The sequence below is a fragment of the Desmodus rotundus genome, chromosome 1 (assembly GCF_022682495.2).
Source record: "Desmodus rotundus isolate HL8 chromosome 1, HLdesRot8A.1, whole genome shotgun sequence".
Taxonomy (NCBI): domain Eukaryota; kingdom Metazoa; phylum Chordata; class Mammalia; order Chiroptera; family Phyllostomidae; genus Desmodus; species Desmodus rotundus.
Window position 1 is genome coordinate 190,502,670 of NC_071387.1, and position 19,953 is coordinate 190,522,622.

General features: G+C 36.7%; 1 protein-coding gene across 4 annotated transcripts in view; it reads right to left on the reverse strand.

The window, feature by feature from the left end:
* The window catches only part of LOC112321026 (cadherin-18), a 591,686-nt gene that overhangs the window by 83,125 nt on the left and 488,608 nt on the right, over window positions 1-19,953 (reverse strand). For all 4 annotated transcript variants that reach the window (XM_053914028.1, XM_053914024.2, XM_053914025.2 and 1 more), the window contains one exon: window positions 4,082-4,249. In XM_053914028.1, coding sequence (XP_053770003.1) covers window positions 4,082-4,249 — 168 coding nt within the window. The remainder of the gene's footprint in view (window positions 1-4,081; window positions 4,250-19,953) is intronic.

Genomic DNA, 19,953 nt, shown 5'->3' on the forward strand with positions numbered 1-19,953 from the left:
ATGCTCTGCCTGAAGTGTTTTTAACACATAAATAAAGCAAATGACTAATACTATAGCCAATTAATGTCACACATTAAAAAGACAATTGTCCAATATGAGAATCTTCACTGTACTCTGAAATAATATCTTTAAAACTCCTTACCACAGCACACTGTTTTACAATGTGTCAGCTGTAGCAAAGCTGGTTGTCTGATGAAAAGTTTTTTCTTCACAGTGAAGATACTGTGGGCCACTTTTGAACAACTCTCACTTTTGATCATATCATGACTCATAAAGAAGTCAGAAGATGGTAAATTTATAAATTCTAATAAAAAAATTCTTCCTATTTTCAGCATTCTTTGAAGAATTAAAAACTGATTTATAAAAACTAGCAACAAAGTATTTCTAGGAAATCTTTGCCTTTGACCATAAACATAAATACAAAAGAGAGTAAGTACAGGGAAAATAAAGAAATCTATAATTTTTGACCTAGCATATAGCCAAATAAATTTAAAAGAAATTATAAAATGATTGACATGTTATGACTGGTACGTTTCTAAATAGACAACCTCAAATTACTTAAAATACTCGATTTTAAAATTAGAGAAATTCATGACTCAGTCTTTGTCAGTCTGTTCCATCTTTCCATGCCTCTGGTTCTATTTTGCTCATTAGATTTCTCTTCTAGGTGAAATCATAAAGTATTTGTCTTTCACCAACTGTCTTGTTTCACTTAACATAATGCTCTCCAGTTCCATCCATGCTGTTGCAAAAGATAGGAGTTCCTTCTTCCTTTCTACTGCATAGTATTCCATTGTATTCCCTACTGGGGACCTGGCCCACAGCCTCGGCATGGGTCCTGACTGGGCATCAAACTGGCCAGCCTTTTATTCCAGGTCATTCTCTTCACTGATACTAATGGGCTTTTTATAAAATATTGCTCCACATTTAAAATCCTTTCTTAAAAAACTATATTAGCAGATTCAAAAAAATAATAAAACAGTAAAATCTAAGTGGTTTATAGAAACTTTTAAGAACTAAGAAAATAATAGTTTGAAAGTAAAAAGATGTAAAACATTACACCATCCACATAGTAACTGATAAAAAGGTCTGGTATGCTATATTAATATCAGACAAATTGGAATTTAAGAAAATAACCATTATTAAAGAGAGAGGTTTCACACTGAAATATTTTAAATCTAGTCCACTCTAGCTCTCAAACACTTACGCAAAGCTTATCTACTTTAAATGAAAATACAGTGCTAGCTTTAAATTAAGATACAAGAGATAGCAAGCTGACTTGATTCATTTTCTCAGGCCATGGTAGATCAGCAGAAGAAAGAAAAATAAATAAAAGCACTTTGAGTAATATTCTTGCACTTTTGGTGCTAGATATTTATATTAGAATCAATCACAGTAATGGTGTAAGAAAGATGGCTCGCTCAGACCAGTAAGGAAAGAAGGAAATCAGGAGAAATGTAAAAATTTGCATCTGCATCTTAAGAGAAACAATTAGATCATGGGATCCATTTGATAACTGGATCAGACCTTTACGTAAGTTGAATTGTATATGAATTTATGCTTTTTATGGTGCTTCAAGAATACCAGTCCTCATACTACATCATTTTTTTCTCCCAGGAGTTTGCAATATTTCCCATTATAGAAGTAGCCATTTGATGAGTTGTAATGCATGTGGGCAAATAAAAAATACTCTACCGCTAGCTGCTTTTCTTTTGCTGACACTAAATTATTTTCAAAGCAGCAATATTTTATTGCAATATGAGTGCCAAATAAAATATCTTTTAAGATTTCTCTTTAAAAAGATGCTATTTATTTATTTTTCGAGAGGGAAAAGGAGGGAGAAAGAGAGAGAGAGAGCAAAACATAGATGTGTGGTTGCCTCTCACACTCCCCCAACTGGGGACCTGGCCCACAATCCAGGAACGTGCCCTGACTGGGAATCGAACCAGAGTCATTTTGGTTCTCAGGCTGGCTCTCAATCCACTAAGCCACATCAGCCAAGGACAAAATAAAATACCTTTTAAACAAGTCAGAGTGTGTGCTGACTGTGTTTCAAAACTAAGTGCATCTTGCACTGTGTCAGGAATGACATCTGTCAGTCTTTCTGGATAGACTGTTACCGACTAAAAAAAGGTGGATCCATTAGATATAATGAGTTCACTCAGAGAGTACACACTTATCATTTCCTTGTCAGGTAAAATGATCATTTCACCATGAATGGATGCTTCAAAAATAACACTGTTACTATACTCATCACTATGATAATTTCTGTTGAATTCTAAAATCAACTTTAATGGCCTTGTATATTTTAAAATTAGTTTATAGAGAGAAGGAGGGAGAGAGAGAGAAAGTGAGATGCTGTTTGTAGCATAGCCAAATATTCACTGAGCCCCTTTTGCATGGAACTGGGTTTTTTACTTGATTAAGATTTAAGTTATTAATATACATCTTAAAAACAGGGGTGGCAGAATCTACTTGAAAATAGGACAGACAAGTTAGTATTGTAAATTATAATCAATTTTGTATTCAGTTTAGTTTGGCATTATTACTCACTATCTTTTTAAAAATCTTTGAACTTGAGTTTTCTCATCCTATGTAATAATAGCACTTCTGTAAAAGTAATGTGTGTATATGCATATTGTATGGACTAAACTATAAGCAATACAAAAATACAGTGTTCTTTGTAAAATGGCTTGAAATTTAATCATGTGGTATGGTTTAATATAATATGAACCTAAGTATGATTTATAATTTTCTTTCAGACACACTTTCTTCACTGGGCAAATGCCAGGGAGCCAGGTGACATAACCTTATCCCCAGAACCAATATTGTGAAGTGATTTTGCCTGACTGTGAACTTGACTTGCTTGACTTTTAGCAAAGGTAGTTTGACAAGAGTATTTAAATTCAGCTCATTCACTTACTCATTAGTAATCATTTTTCAAGGTCTGGGCACTGATTTGAATGCTTAAGTTTACAAAGACAATTCAAGCATCATTCTTACTTAGAGGGATGTGTGGTGGTCATGGAGATATGCTCCTATGGTAATAAATGTAACATGAAAGTCCATGGAAAGTGCTGTGTGACAGGAAATCAAGGTTAATTAACTTTGCTCATTCTGCAACAAAGGTCAAAAAAACTCATTTCAGGGGTTTTAAACAGACAACTGTGAGTGTGGAGAATTCTGAGTTGAATTGAGGCTAAGCCAAGTGTGACCATGTGTTAGGAACAGGCAGTACTCCATGTGGCTGGGCCTGGCGATTACTGAGACCAGTATTAAAAGATGAAGCTGGGGAAGGCATGTAGCACTGACTCATGAAGAGCCATTCCTGACATACTACATTGTCTATTTTATTAGTTTTTAAACATCAAGTGTAAGAAGAGTATAAGGGACAGATAAGAGTAAAAGGGCCTATAGGCCTTTTGTAATTAAAGATTATTCTATAAAATGTCATCTACAGTCCTGCCACATTAAACATACTCAAATATAATTATTTGTCCCTCATTCTGAAGATATCATAAATAGCTCTTCCTTCCGAGCTAGTTTATGCTCTCCATTCACAAGGCCCATATTCTACTCTGAGACTCGACTCTGTATTAGCTGTACTTTGCTGTTGGATGGTGTGTGTATATGTGTGAAAAGCATTCATTCCTAATATAAAGGATTTATTTTAAATTTCAGTCAAAAAGGTAACACATGCCATCATTTTGCATGAGAATGCTCACATCAATGTTTATTCTGAATATCTCTATGAATAACTTAGTGACCCATACATACTTGAGCAAATGCAGGGTATTGTTACTCAGTACAGTTACATCATTTCAAATATTTACCTGTGAAACCTACTGGAACACATACCTTTAACACCTTGACAATTACCTACCAGGTTCAGGAGACAATCCGTAGAATGATTGCTTTGTCTTAATTGTAGTATAGAAGGGAGACCATACAGCACAAATACAAAATATCCCCATGTAAGATGACAGTAGGACAGCAACATGACATTATGTATTCAAGTATTTCATTTTGCTTTACATAAATGACTAGTAATAAATTCAAATGAGGAGAAACGCGTACGTACTCTGAGGAAACCGTGGGGGATTGTCGTTGACATCTGTCAGGGTGATGTTGACTGTTGTCGACCCTGAAAGCCCTCCGACTTGCCCAGCCATGTCTTTGGCTTGAATGACCACCGAGTAGTGTTCTCTGGCTTCTCGGTCCATGTTATGTAAGGCAGTTCTAATAACTCCTGTAACACATATTTAACAACCCACTATGAGTTATACAATAAATGAGAACTAACATAGAAATATCTCTCCTTTTTTTTCTGTTTTAAGAAATGTATTTTTAAATGAAATACTTCTGAGAGATAAGCCAGGCTTCTGAGACAAAGAGTACCTTAATCATGTTACTAAATTGTCTAACTGGAACATTACAAGCACATGTCACAAACCATTCTATACATGGCAAACTAATACAGCCATTTCCTCATCCCTCGGGGCAGGCAACTCCCAGAAGGCACGCTGCAGCATGAGCTTGTTTGTTCTGTTGTGTGTTCAACATTCACAACTCTCACTCTGCAGCTGAGATGATCTGAGGTTAAAGTTCCACTCTACAGAACAATTTACATAGTTTCTTAACATGTTGTCAAAGTTTGATGGTGGAAACCATTGGGGAAGTGTGGATACATGAAGAAAGATTACACAGGTGGGGGCATTTTAATTTACGGGGTCTCTGGAAAAATCCAACCATTGTTAATATAATGAGAATGCTTTGTGTGACATGGGTATAACCTGACAGCCAAGGAGAGTGGACTGGAATGCGCATGCATGAACAATGACGACTTCACTGTACTAGTCAGTGGGGGCAGGAGACACTGTTGAGTGAACACTTGTACTGTTGGACCGTCACATTCAAAATGACTGAAATAATAGAGCAACAAACCTGTGTCAAATTTTGTGTTAAGCCTGAATATTCCTCTGCGGAAACTATTTGGATGATTCAGAAGGCCGCAACTATGGGCAACTGGTAATTGGCAGCCTCATTGCAACAACACACCTGTTCATGCATCACGTCTCATGCAGAGCTTTTAGGCCAAACATGAAATCACCCAGGTGATTCAGCCCCCCTACAGCCCAGATTTGGCACACTGTGATTTCTGGCTTTTCCCAAAACTGAAATCACCTTTGAAAGGGAAGAGATTTTTCAGGAAAATGTGACGGGGCAGCTAATGGTGATTGGGAGAACTGTACGAGGTCCCAAGGTGCCTGCTTTGAGGAGGACGAGGCATCCTTGCCTTGTGTACAGTGTTTCTTGTATCTTGTATCATTTTCAGTAAATGTCTCTATTTTTCATGTTACATGGATGGATACTTTATGGACAGACCTTTATATATCAAGACTAAGAAACTCACTACTTTTGTCAAAAAATAAAAATTACAAGAACTATATGTAAGTACATAAGCATAATAAAGTGATGGGTTGCTTACAAAAATCACATGTAAACATTATACTGTTTATCTTACAAGGACAAAGGAGATATTTAGTAGCCTTATTCATGAATTAATACTTGGATCCAATGAAGAAATAAAAACATTATATATCCATTTGTAATTACATGTAAGTAAACAGACACATATAAATTAGATAGCTTTGCTAAGAGTGGCTTAAATTTAAAAATGAAACACATTTCCCACAGGATCAAGTTTACCCAAGCAATATTTACAAAGTCATAAAATTAAAAAAAAAAAACTGTCCTCATGTAGATCATCCATATATTAATAAATATTTAAATATATACATATATGCATTATGTGGATGCAAACATATAATATACAGTGTATGTGGTACTCCAAACATCAGTCAGCATTTAACAACCACCTTTTTATTTGTATTTAACACATCTGCATCATGCTACTTTGAGAAAGACACCAAAATGACTTCAATCAAACACACACTTGATTAGTTAACAGTGCAATTCACAGTAAGGTGACAACTTATAACAACTGCTAACTATAGAGTTTAACACACTTGCAGACAATATCTTGATATAATGAAAGATAATTGGTTGTACATTCAAGTTAAAAATAGTCTTTGAAAAGTGGAATGGAATAGCCAATCAGTTGTTTTGAATATAGAACACTGACCTGTTTGATTTTTTTTTTTTTTAGCTGACTTGACGGCACGTGAAATGACTTTGAGGGGAGAGCCTCAGGCACCAGGAAAACAGACACCACGATTTTAAAAACATTTGAATATATAATTGCAGAGTTCAGGAAAGCTTTCCTGAAGCTAAATACAAATGAAAATTATTCTTATCAAAAATTATAATACTATGATAATAAATGATTAATCTAATTCATGAATATAAAAAGCCTCAAGCACCTTTTTCAAAAAGGAACAATATTTTACCACATATAATAATTATATAAGAAATAATTAAATTGATGCACAAGTGAATGAGGGAAAAATTTTTTAATATATTTAATGAAAGAAATATATACTTTCTAGTACTTGAAACAAAACAAAGACGCCATTGTAAAAAGAACACATTGTAAAAAAACACATTGTAAGTGGGGCTTGCCTCTGGTGGGGAGAAGAAGTATGGGATCATTGCCCAGGATAGTGCTTTATGGTGAAAGAATTAAAGTAATATTCTGCAGAAAATAAATACATAAGTAAAAAAATCGATTATCACAAAATAAATGCTAGATGTCTATTCTATAAAAATTGTAAAGACAACATGGGGGGAGGATTGCATGTGGGAGGTGGGGGGTAAGTAGCGCATGGGAGAATAATGGGGGGGATGAGGACAAATGTAACTGAATGGCAATAAAAAAATTAAAAAATTATTTGTTATTCATTTAAGAGAATCAGAAGAGAAGTCAGCACAGCCCCTTGTTTTACATTGTGTGGACTTCATTGATTTCATTGCATTGCCATTATATCCCTTTTTTATAATAGAGCTACTTCTGACACAAAATGGGGAGAAACTTGTCAGTCAAATTTGCGTATGGAAAGAAAAGAGCATATCCAGAATTAACACATACTTTTCAGATTGATTGTCTAAAGATCCATTTAAATTCACAACTCTCTTGAGAGTGGCCTGGTTGCATGGGCTGGCTATGACCTCTCATGAGGACACAGAGGTGACCGGGATTGTTACAGTCAAAATTGCCATAGCAACATGATGCCAGTATACAACATTCCCCTTCCAACATGTAGCTCAGATTCTTGTGAGGAGGGTGGCCTAGAACACTGGCATACACAGTACTTTTTTTCCCTTTAAGTAGACTGTCTTTAGAGCATCAGTCCACAGCGAATTTGAGAAGAAAGTGCAAAAAGCTACCAGGTACCTCTTCCTGCCTATACACACACAGTCTGCCCCCATATCAACACTCTGCATCTGAATGGTTCGTTTGTTATAGCTAATGAATCAATACTGACATATCTTTTCAGCCAAAGTCCATAGTTTCCTTTAGGGTTCACTCTTGGTGTTATGTATTCCATGACCCTGGACAGATGTATCAATGACGTGTATACAGCATTATAATAATATCACACAGTATAGTTCAACTGCCCTAAAAATCTCTGCTCCACCGATTCATCCTCCCTCCCCTCAACCTCTGGAAACCACTAATCTTTTTTAGCGTCTCCAGTTTTGCTTTTTCTAGAATGTCATATAATTGAAATCATACAGCATGTAGCCTTTTCAGATTGGCTTCTTCACCTAGCAATAAGCATTCATGGTTTGATAGCTTATTTCTTTGTAGTGCTGAATAATAGTCCATTGTTTGGATGTAACACAATTTATTTATACATTCACCTACAGAAGGACAGTTTGGTTGCTTCTAAGCCTTGGCAATTATGAATAAATGGCATAACACCTGTGTGTAGGTTTTTGTGTGGACATAAGTTTTTAACTCCATTGAGTAAATATCAAGGAGTGTGATTTCTAGATCTTATGGTTAAAAGTATGTTTAGTTTTATAAGAAACCTCTCTTCAAAAGTGGTATTGGAAAACTGGACAGACACATACCAAAAAATGAAACTGTACCACTCTTATACCATATTCAAAATATACTCAAAATGGGTAAAGTCTTAAATGTAAGGCCTAAAGCCATAAGACTCCTAGAATAAAATATAGGAAGTAAGCTATCTGACATCAATATGACTAATATCTTTATGGACATCTCCCCTTGAGCAAGAGAAACAAAAGAAAAAATAAACAAATGGTACTAAATCAAACTAAAAACCTCAAGACAGTGAAAGAAATCTTCAATAAAACAACAAAGGCAACCCACTGAGTGGGAGAATATATTCACAAATGATATAGCTAATAAAATATCAATGTTTATGTTTAATTGGGTTTTCTTATTGAGGTTTAAGAGTTCTTTGTATATTTTAGAAAACCACCCATTATCAAATACCTATTTTTCAAATATTTTCTGCCAGGCTATGGCTTGTCTTATTCTCCTGATGGTGTCTTTCATGGTACAGAAGTTGGTAAGTGTCTTTTGAAATTCAGCCTTTCAATGATTTCTTTTATAGATCATGATTGTGTATTTTATTTAAGAGTCGTTAAACTCAAGGTCGTTAACTTCTAGGAATTTTGTTTTTGAATTCATATTTAGAAATCCATTTTGAGGGTGGAATGTCTCTGCCATGTTTTTGCACAAGAATGTGCAAAAGAATGTGTATGTTCATTTGTTTCCACACTATTTGTTGAAAGATTTTCTCTTCTCCACTGTGTAATATTTCCTTCTTTGTCAAATATCAACTGACTATAGGCACCACAGTCTATTTCTAGGCTCTTTTCTATTCTTTCTTTCCTTGTAAATCCATTATTTCCAGCTGTGAGGGCTCTACCCTCATGATCTAATCTAACCTAAAATACCTTCCAAAGTCTCCATCTCAAAATACCATCATATTGGGAATTAGAGTTTCAACATATGAATTTGGGGAAATACAAATATTCTGTCCATCGTTTGAAAACTCACCCCTCTCACACAGAAATCAAAAAAAGAGGCAGACCACTCCAAATTGGTAGGTGGAAGTTTTAATAAGCAAGGGAACTTACATACAAAGCTTGTTTTGGGTGGCTGAGGACCAGGAGAGCTCCAAATCCACACTTTAGGACCTTAAGAGTTCACATGGAGACCTTACTGGGTTCGGGCACATACACCATCTAACCACACATCGCTCTCTCAAAGCTCAGACAGCTTCAAAACAGCTTCCACTATGGGAACTTTGGCAATGAGTATTAATGCAACAGGCCGGGGATGAGTGAGGAGCCTCTGGCTGCTCTGGTCCATCTCGAGGATAAATTGGTCTCCATGACTTCCCTGAACATCTATGACGACCACAAGTGATTCCAGTGCAAGATGGTCAAGACCATCCTTTGAAAAGCCACGATTAGAAAGACAAAATTCTACCAGTATGTATTTATACCGTTTTGTACTTTCTATCTTCATCATGTCATGCCAATAAATGCACCCATGTATGGGAAACATGCATACACACAGACAAAAATAATATACAGTGGTAATATGTATTTTGAAAACTGTGAAATCTAAACTCATATATGAGGCTAACCTATATTTACACAGCTCAAATAAATGTTTTATTTTTTTGTTTGGGTTTTTCTGTCACATATGCCCATGTACATGGTATCGTAATCTAACTTAATTTTGTCTTCCAAATAAACTTAATCAGAACATACCACACAAGACATTTTATCAAATAAATTTGTAAAGAAAAACACAAAGCAGCTATATTAATTACCAGCAGTTATTACATTGATCATTTGTTTGAAAATAAAGAAAATTCTTCTATTTTCAATACATGTTAGGTAATGGGTAACGGCATGTTCTGAATGTTTGCGGGACATGCTTCACTAGCAATGTTTACTTTTAAATTGTTAAAGGGAATTGTTGCCTTTTATTCTCTTGTGATGCTGGGTTGAATCAACAGGATGTGATTACCTTTGTATTATTTTGTTTTGTTTCTTATTACTTTCCTGGTAAACGATTGCAGGTGCCCTGCTGCCTGCAAATTACCTATTGACTACTGCTTCCCAATCACCTTGATATGTAGGAGCTTGTAACTGGGAATTACCCTCCGCGGAATACAAGGTTATAACATTGAAACTCATCTGTGGTATAAACATTGCCCATTGAATCCAGCTCACAGGCCTGCCATATGTTTATGTTCCCTGAATGAAGAGATTCATATACAGCAATCGATTCTCCAAAATGTTTTCTTTCATTTTCACCCACTAAAAGGAATTTAAGATTTAAATGACAAATTTGGTTCATTAGATATTGCCACAGAAGACTTCAAAATGAAATCCCTAAGAGGCTAGAACAAATACACAAGAATGCACATTCGAATTCCTACAGAAACCTCCAAGGTGCACATGTGTGTTTATGAAAGAAACTGGTAATTTGCTTCAATGTATGAACTACACATATGCACTTTGGCTTAAATGCTTATTTTACTCCTTTATGTGCTTAATTGTTCATCCATTCAATGTCTAATATGTCGTTATGTAATGTCTATTACAAGGTGCTATATTTCCAGTGTTTCTTTAATTAGGCACAAGGTCCAGTTAATAAGAAAATCACGTGGAACATCAATTACCACATAGCCACAAGGATGCCACCTCAGACCTACTGAGCCAGAATCTGGGGGAGTGGGCCCAAGCATCACTATTGTTGACAAGCTCCTTTCTTGAATCTCAAGAATGGTCAAATTTGAGATATCAACCTAGAGATGAGAACACATAATATGGCCTCAAGGTGCTCATGTATCAGTGGAAAATCTGTTTATTTAAAATAATATGAGGATCCAAGATGGCAGCAGAGCAGGCAGAAGCTACACTAACCTCCTACCCAAAACAAACTGAAGTTACAACTAAGTTGTTAGAAAGGTCGTCCTGAATGACAACTGAGAACTGGCTGGAGAGAAGCCTTACAACCAAGGACTTACAGAAGAGACCACATTGAGACTGGTAGACAGTACAAAGGTGCATGAGGGTTGACGGGGCCCCCATGGGTGGTGGCTGAGGTTTCAGAGGATTGTCTCAGCTGTATGGGGTGGGGTGTTCACCCTGAGAAGAGTGGGGTCTAAACCCCAAGCTTGGCTCCCCAGCCTAGAACACCAGAACAGGGAAAGTTGCCCATAAAGACATTCAGCTGTAAAAAGCAGTGGGGTTTCTGTCCACCAGGGAAAGATGGCTCTGGGTGCAGCTACCCTTCTGAAGGGCCAAAGCCTTCCAACGGGGAGGATGCATTTGTAGCCACTTAACCTGGGTTCTGGCTGAAGGAGGGCAGGGTGGACTATAGCTGTGTGAGGAGAGTCTGGGGTTGCTGACGCTGGGGAGAAAGCTGAAGGGTCAGCCATACTGCAACAGCCATCCTCCTCAGGCAGAGCAGTTCCCTCCACAGGGCATCCTCCTGGGGAGAAGAAATAGCTCCACCAGGAGAAATCCTTCTCATCCCACCCCGTGGAGTGTAAGCCCTGCTGAGGAGTACAAGCTGAAGGCTCTTTCGGTAACTAAGCTTGACAGGCAGAGGTTTGGTAATGTTAATAAGCCCCACTAATAATTTTCTACATGATGACACTTAACATTTTGTCACTAATAATTTATCTTTCCAACTGCCTGATTGTGGTGAGCTAGGTATCTGAGAGATTCTTTATGTTAGCTACTCAACTTCTATTTGTTTTAACATTTAGTATATTATATGTTAGTCTATTCAGAATACATTCTGAATTTTCCCTACTGACTCTGTAAAGATCATGCCACTTCCACAGTATCTTGTCTGTACTGAAAGCAACAAGATTTAGACATGAAATTTATATGTATCCATTGGTGACATAGTTCTTGAAATCTCTTCTTTCATTCATCACCAATTCAATGTATGTTGAATGTGTTTATGACATACGAGTAGAGCTTATGACATTAGAATATTATGATTCAAGTGTTTACTGATAGGGGAATAGATATGCAAATCTGTAAAGTTAAGTAGTACAGAAACTATAATTTCTTAAATGGCAAACCAAACCCAGACTTCAGAGGCCAGAATATCAAAATGGACAAGCGTGACCGACGAGCACTGTAGGAGAGCATGGCACGCTTGTAAGCTATGGAAGGGCAGACGGAGAAGCATGGTGTCCATGGAAAGGTGAACTGACATAAACAAAGGTTGTGTGTCTGGAAATGCAAGACTGTATGGACAAGACTGGTGTCGTTAGAAAATTGTATGAGAACGGAGGAGAGAACAGGTTCTCAGTGAGTATTAAAACACTCTGTAAATATTTCATTTTTTTCCCCTCAGATTCTTAACAGTGGAAGTGGAGTTCTTTCAGTCTCACAAGGAAGGGATTTCCTGACACACACACACACACACAGGAGGATAGGGCTCTGTAGTGAACTTAATGATATAAAATTCAGGTGGTTCCTCTCCTGACTTTCCAATGTCCCATCTCCACCTGTCTCACCACAGGAAAAGTCCAGTCTTATCTTCAGTAGGGGCAGGGTAAAGGCCACTGCCCAGAGATTCTGCTCCATATTACAGTCCAGTCCAGTCCAGCATCGGGCTAGTTTAGCGTGTGTTCCCAGATGCAGTCCATTGTTGTGCTGCAGTATGCAGGCTCCCTCCTGGAGACCATGGGCCATGCAGCTGCTAAGACCACGTGGCTATGAAAAGAGCATTCATGAGCACATGGGGTGAGTGCAGGTCCCAAGCCAGAGAGAGAGAGAGCGACAGAGACAGAGAGAGATTGAGAGCGCCCCTTTGGTTCCCTGGGGTTCTAACCAGGAGACGGGGTTTGGGATGGACCAGCTCTCTCAGAATGACCAATCAATTTCCCAAGTTTTCATAGGCTTACACCCCCATTAGACTCACAGGCCTCTATGGTTAAGCACTCCCCCAGAGCCTCCCCCACCTGCCAACCTGCAATCTGGTACCAGAGAGGGAGAGGGAGGAGTGTTAATCCCCTTGGCAGAGCACTGCTGCTGATCCTCAGGGGTGTGAAAAGCTGTAGCTTCCTGGTGAAGCAAACAGGCTTCTGCTCCCCTATTTATTAAGTTTAATGTCTAATTCCCTTTTGCTCCCCTTTTTCCATCATTCATTAGCTGAATACCAATAGAAACAAAGTGACTGGAAGTTTGAATAGCTCTACTGCTGCCCTGTGGAAAGCCAACACTGGCTAAATGTCACTACCAGTCAGTTGTTATTGGCTGAGGCCGAGCAGATCCACGGTTATCTCTATGGTTACATTCAGCATACTCCAGACTCTAAAGTGCTAGTGAGTAATGGAATAAACTTCAAATTTTTATTTATATTTTCCTGTACAGTTTACTTTATTTAAAATAAAAATATAGAATATTATATATGACACTGGCATCCCAGAATTTATAAATAAAACAACTCAACACATTCAGTTTCAAGTTATGTCTCATGGAATTAACAATAATAAATTCATGAAAGTAGACATTTTTATGCTTTAGTAAGAAGATTCAATTTTTTATTCTTTACACTTTTCTCTTCCTATGATTAAAATTGATAGTGAAGCATTTTATTTCAACCGAAGGGAAAAATAAAGGGATTCCAATGTTTTGAGTATGGATTATGACTTTAGGTATAAATCTCATATATTCTCCCACATACTCCAAGAGACAAAAGTCAAAGTTTAAATAACTCTCCCAAGATCAGAAATTTGCAAAACTTGAAATGGAACCCAGAACTTCCTGATATTAAAATCCTAATGCCACAACGGCATTAGCTCAAGTCACGAAGCTGTTGGAATTTCTTAGAGCTCTAGGAGAACCTTGGGCTATTTGAGAGAGACGAGAGAGAGGAGGGGGGAGAGAGGGAGAGAGAGAGAGAGGGAGAAGGAGAAGAAGAGGGAGAGAAAAATGGATTTAAACAGGAACAGTATAGTCATTACAGTAGGAATTACCTTCTTCCTAGATTTGGGGCATAAATCAGACAGATTCAAGAAGACTGTAGTCATGTTGATGTGTCATTAAATATTCTTCTGAGAAGGTCTTATTCAATTTTTTTCTCTTTTTACATTTTGTTTATCTTTATATCTGTTGCTAGTGTTTTAATGGAGTGTATAATTTCAAAAGATCAGTCTTTCTAGTCAATACACTTAATAGTATATCAATAAAATCACAGGACATCCAGGGCATTTATGAAGGCCAAATATTCTACAGAATTTTAGACTTTTACATAACAACTCTATTCAGCAAATATGTACAGAGACAGCTTAATCCAGACAAATATGAATATCAAAGGAGGCTTATCTGGGAGTAAATCCAACAGTGATGATGATGATAATGGAAGTACTGAGTTATTAAGTATTTATTAAGCATTATGAAGAATGCTTTGTGTTGATCATCACCCTAAATGCTGACATCAACTGCCTATGAAAGCCACTCATCTTATCCCCCCTCTTTTATCAAGGAAGGATTGCAAGGACAGAGAGGTTAAGGAAAATTGCCCAAGGGTGGATAGGTAGCGTAGAGCAGTATTCAGTCCATGCAATTAGAATGCAGAGTCTGTTGTCACAGTCACTGCCTTCCGAGTTTCTGAGTCCTTGTGAGAAAATTGAGGAAGATACTGCAACTGATCCTGAGATGGACCTCAGAAGGATGCCTGCATCTTGGCAATGTGGTTTCAGAAGGGATCTGATTTTCTTGGTCCAGTTGGACTCTAGTAGCACTGGGAACCAAAGTTCTCATTTTAAACAGTAAGATGTCAGGAAGATGGTGGATAGCCTGTGGTAACTGAAAGATTCTAAAAACTGAAGATTCAGTCTTTTTTACAACAGATGAAAGAGTGAGAAGCTAAGAAACTAAATATTCATTTTGCTGTAAGTGCCCATTAGCTGTTTATGACCTGCTTTGTTTTTTCAGGGAATTGAATGCCTTACCATTAATCTGGCCTCTGACTGCTTTGGCCAGTACAGTGCAGAGAAAGTGACATTGTGGCAACTTCTGCTCTGGACTTAAGAGAACTGGAAATGTCCACCTTGATCTACACAAGCCCTGAGCTTCCATGTAAATAGTCAAGACCCCCTGTTCTCTAGAGACCATGTAAGAAGGCACTGGGATGTTGTAGGCCAGGGATCCACCTGAGCCCATTTCCCCAGCTGTTTCCACTGAGGCACCAGGTATGTCAGTGGATTCACCTTTGAACCTCCACACATGTCCAGGTATCAGCTGAATGCTAGCAAGTAACCAGGTCAGTACCACATGAATCAAGAAATTGCTCCGGAAATCCCTGCTCAACTTCTGGGCTTCTAAAATCACTGTTGTTTTGAAAGTCCTAAGTTTTGGAGTAGTTTGTTACACAGTAATAGCATTTGAATTTAAAATATACACATAAACACACAGGTACATATACATACATACCTACATGACTACACAAACATATATATGCACACCTACATATATTTATTCTTCATAAGAAAATAAATTATTAAGGGTTGGCCTTCTATGTTCCTTTCCAACATCTCGTCTCTCTCTGTGTTTCTCTCTCTTTTTTTTCTCTTTCTCTCCATCTTCTACCTCACCCTTCTCTCAAGAACTGAAGTACATATACACATATGTATACAAAAACACATATCTCAAATATTTCAACTATGGTACTTGTAAATATATTCTATGAGTCCAGGTAAACACAGTATTTGGAGGGAATATAAAAGAGGAAATATGAAACTGATCTCCATAAAATTGTTATGCAATGAACACATGGAATATAACTTCTATAAATAATGAAGTTATTATGATTCTTATCAAGAAATTGCACTCCATGGAAAGTAGCAAGATTATAATATTTATGGAACTTTTTGATCAAGATAATTAGAAATATAATTTATTTTTAAAAAATATTGAATAAAATACGTTTTTTACTAGATACTGAATAATTACAGATATACTCCACTTAAATGGAATGGTATTTTCTTGGAAAATAATAATGAAATAACAAAAAATATAGAAATCTAGAACTAAACTATTATTTTCCCAAAATAGATGCTGAACGTGTTTTATAAAAAATTGATGGGCTCTGCATCACTAGCCATCAGAGAGATGCAAATTAAAACCACAATGAGGTATCATCTCACACCAGTCAGAATGGCCAACATAAACAAATCCACAAACAAATGTTGGAGAGGATGTGGAGAAAAGGGAACCCTCGTGCACTGTTGGTGGGAATGCAGACTGGTGAGGCCACTGTGGAAAACAATATGGAATTTCCTCAGAAAACTAAAAATGGAACTGCCCTTTGACCCAGTAATTCCGCTGCTGGGATTATACCCTAAGAACACTGAAACACCAATCCAAAAGAATCTGTGCACCCCAATGTTCATAGCAGCACAATTTACAATAGCCAAGTACTGGAAGCAACCGAAGTGCCCATCAGCAAACGAATGGATCCAAAAACTATGGTATATTTACACAATGGAATTCTACGCAGCAGAGAGAAAGAAGGAGTTTATACCCTTTGCAACAGCATGGATGAAACTGGAGAGCATTATGCTAAGTGAAATAAGCCAGGAAGTGAGGGACAAATACCATATGATCTCACCTTTAACTGGAACATAAGCAATAGAAGGAAAAAGCAAACAAAATATAACCAGAGTCATTGAAGTTAAGAACAATCTAACAATAGCCAGGGCGGGGGTGGGGGGTGGGGGCGGGGACAGTGGGTAGAGGGGATTACAGGAACTACTATAAAGGACACATGGACAAAACCAAGGGGGAGGGTGGAGAGGAGGGCGGGAGGTGGGTTCAGCTGGGGTGGGGTGGAGGGATGGGGAGAAAAGGCATACAACTGTAATTGAATAACAATAAAAAAAAATTAAAAAAAAATTGATGGGCTCAAAATTTAATAAAAAACATGTGAAATATTAAACTATCATATATGTATATTGTACATTGTTTTAATATTGGCATATTTTCTATTATTCTGCTTCTTTTTTTCTAACATTTATTTTTTCTTTTTAATTTTTGTATATGATAAAATTTTTTGTATATGATAAAATGAATTTTAAAAGGTTAATTGCTTTATATAGGTTTTTAAATCAGTTATTATTTAAGAAAGGACACTTAATATGACTACATCAAAACATTTGGAACATTTGTTGTTGAGACAACTAAATTTAAAGTCATATAATGAAAAATAGTAGAACATTGCTTTACAAAAATATACACATACCAATGACTGCCTAGTTCTATTAGTAATGGCATGGTTGACAACATAAACTGATAAGGAATAGAAAATTGACAATTTCTCCTGTATTACCAGTTTACTTATGGGGTCATCTACTTTCTTTATTTTTAAAATAAAGTGTTATTTTCTTTTACAGTATGATTTTATTTTATAATGCATTATATTATACTCTAATAATCTAAACAACATTGCCACTTTCAATAAACTGTTTATCACATTATACCACATGTATGTGTATATATATAAAATTTGTATGCATGCATATATGATATATGCATACCATACATGTCACATGTAACAGATGCAGCACTGAGTCAAACTCATACATGTAATCCCTAAAATTATCTTTATGATTTCAAGGGTGTACATATGTATATGTTGTATTTCCTTTGGCAAGTAATTTTTTAAAAGATTTTATTTATTTATTTTTAGAGAGAGGGGAAAGGAGGGAGAAAGAGAGGGAGAGAAACATGGATGTGTAGTTGCCTTTTGCATGCCCTGCACCAGGGACCTGGACTGCCACCCTGGCATGTGCCCTGACTGGGAATCGAACTGGTGACCCTTTGTTTTGCAGTCCAGTGCTCAGTTCACTGAGCCATGCCAACCAAGGCACCTTTGGCAAGTAATTTAACATTGAATCCTTAAGATACTTGTGGAGAATTAAAATGACTCCTAAGGTTTTGATAATAAGAAATAGAATGTAGCCAGGATAGTTGTAGTATACTCAAGGTACAACATAAGAAAATTGCAAATAAATTAAAAAGGGTAGTAAAGTGATCCCTAGGCTTTTCAAGATTAATGATGCATTCTTACTGCCTTTGATCTTTCAAATATAAGACTAATATGAAAACAACAAAATTAATTATGTAACCATGATACTACCTCTATTTTCCTGGAACCTTTAAAAATGGTATGATACACACATGTTTAACAGTTTCAGTGGGAAATATTATACTGATTATATAACTTTGACCAATAAACAATTTAGTTTTACAAGTCTGATGGTCATTAACTCATGAAATCATTATTGATTAATAATTAACACATGCCCATTGTGACTCCATTTTCACTGAGAAGCAATTGGTGAGACATGTGAACCGGAAAACGAGGTATGAATTTTGCTTACAATAACAGATGCAGGTCACAGAATGTAACAGAAACATTAAAAAGGTCAAAGAAACATAAAAGCTGCATAGAAAAAGTCTCATTTATGAGAAAGAGTTTTTCTCATGTGTTAAACCCTTATCTATCCACACTCTTGAATGATTCAAGTGAGAAATAATCATACTTTGGGTACATTTTTAGCATTGGCTAAGTGTAAGCAATGCATTAAGTTATTTAAACATCTGGTACCCTAAGTATCTAGCAGCTAAATGGTAATAAAAGAATATACAATATAGAAGGGTATTGTATTCTGATTTAAATGATAGTCACAAAACATTTGAGGTCTCGTTGAGTTATGTAAATGGAAATGTTGTTGTTTTACTGTGTATGATAGAATGAAACAGAATACATTATTAATCTATAACCTAAGGCATTAAAGTTAAGTATATCATTATGTGAACAGAGTTTTGGTCTTTTTACAAAGAGAGTGAACAGAAAGCATTTAACCCTTAAAAAATGAGTCTGGAAGAATTATGCTTAAATGAGTTGTAGAGTGAACACTTTACCAAAGTGTTTATCGGCATCTAAGATGGATCTTAAAGGAGCTGACAGCTAGGAGTGAGGGTGCTGAACACACTTCCTGTGCTGGGCAGCAAACCCCTCCTTAATGAGGGCCCAGGAACATGCGTGTGTGTCTACCACAGAGTACTTCTAATTTGTTTCCCCTAATTTGCAGTTCAGGCCCTTCCAGTCTTGACTGATGCTACATACTACCCTAAGATGCTCACATGATCTTACCTTCAGTAGTTCTTTTGCCAAATCCATTGGATAACGTCTGCTACCATCTCACCACCAGCAAAGGGGATACAACGAACTATTCCTACCCTTCCCAAAGACTACCTTTTGACCCTCTCAATTGCACTTTCTTTTCTTTTTACTTTCTTTCCTTTTGTATTGCTATCACACTAATTAGTACAGCAGTCATATTGTATAATATTATGGCCCACCAACCGATGAACACCCTTTGACTTGGTGACCTCTGTAAATAAGGTCACATCTTCAAATAAGGTCACATTGTGAGGCACTGGGAGTTAAGAATTCAATATATGAATTGGCAAGCAGAAGGGAAGGGACAATTCAGACTATGACACTAAGCAAAAAATAAATCATATCCAGAAAAAAAGAAATGTAAATGTTGTATAAGTCTGTTCTTTGAGTCTATGTTGGTAAAATTCTTTAACTAAAATAAGAGTAGTTTGAGCAAAAGTGACTGGTGAGGACACCTTAAGGAAAAAAAAATCACAAGTAGACAAAAATATGTGAAAGAACACAATTTCGAGTAAAGATGAAGATAAAGACCTTTGTGTAGGCATTCAGAGGGACATAACAGAACAGATTATACAAGTTTATGATCATGAAGAGTGCCTGTGAATTCCTTTATCCTGTGAGCTATAAAGAGGTATTTGTTTTTGCAACTAGTAGTCATAGCATGCCCACTGCAGTCCAGGTACCGTTTTAGGGACAGACAAAATGACCGCCTTCATAAAGCTTACATTTTAGAGAGGGCGGATTATGGCCATAAAAAGCAGGATAGTTATTTACAT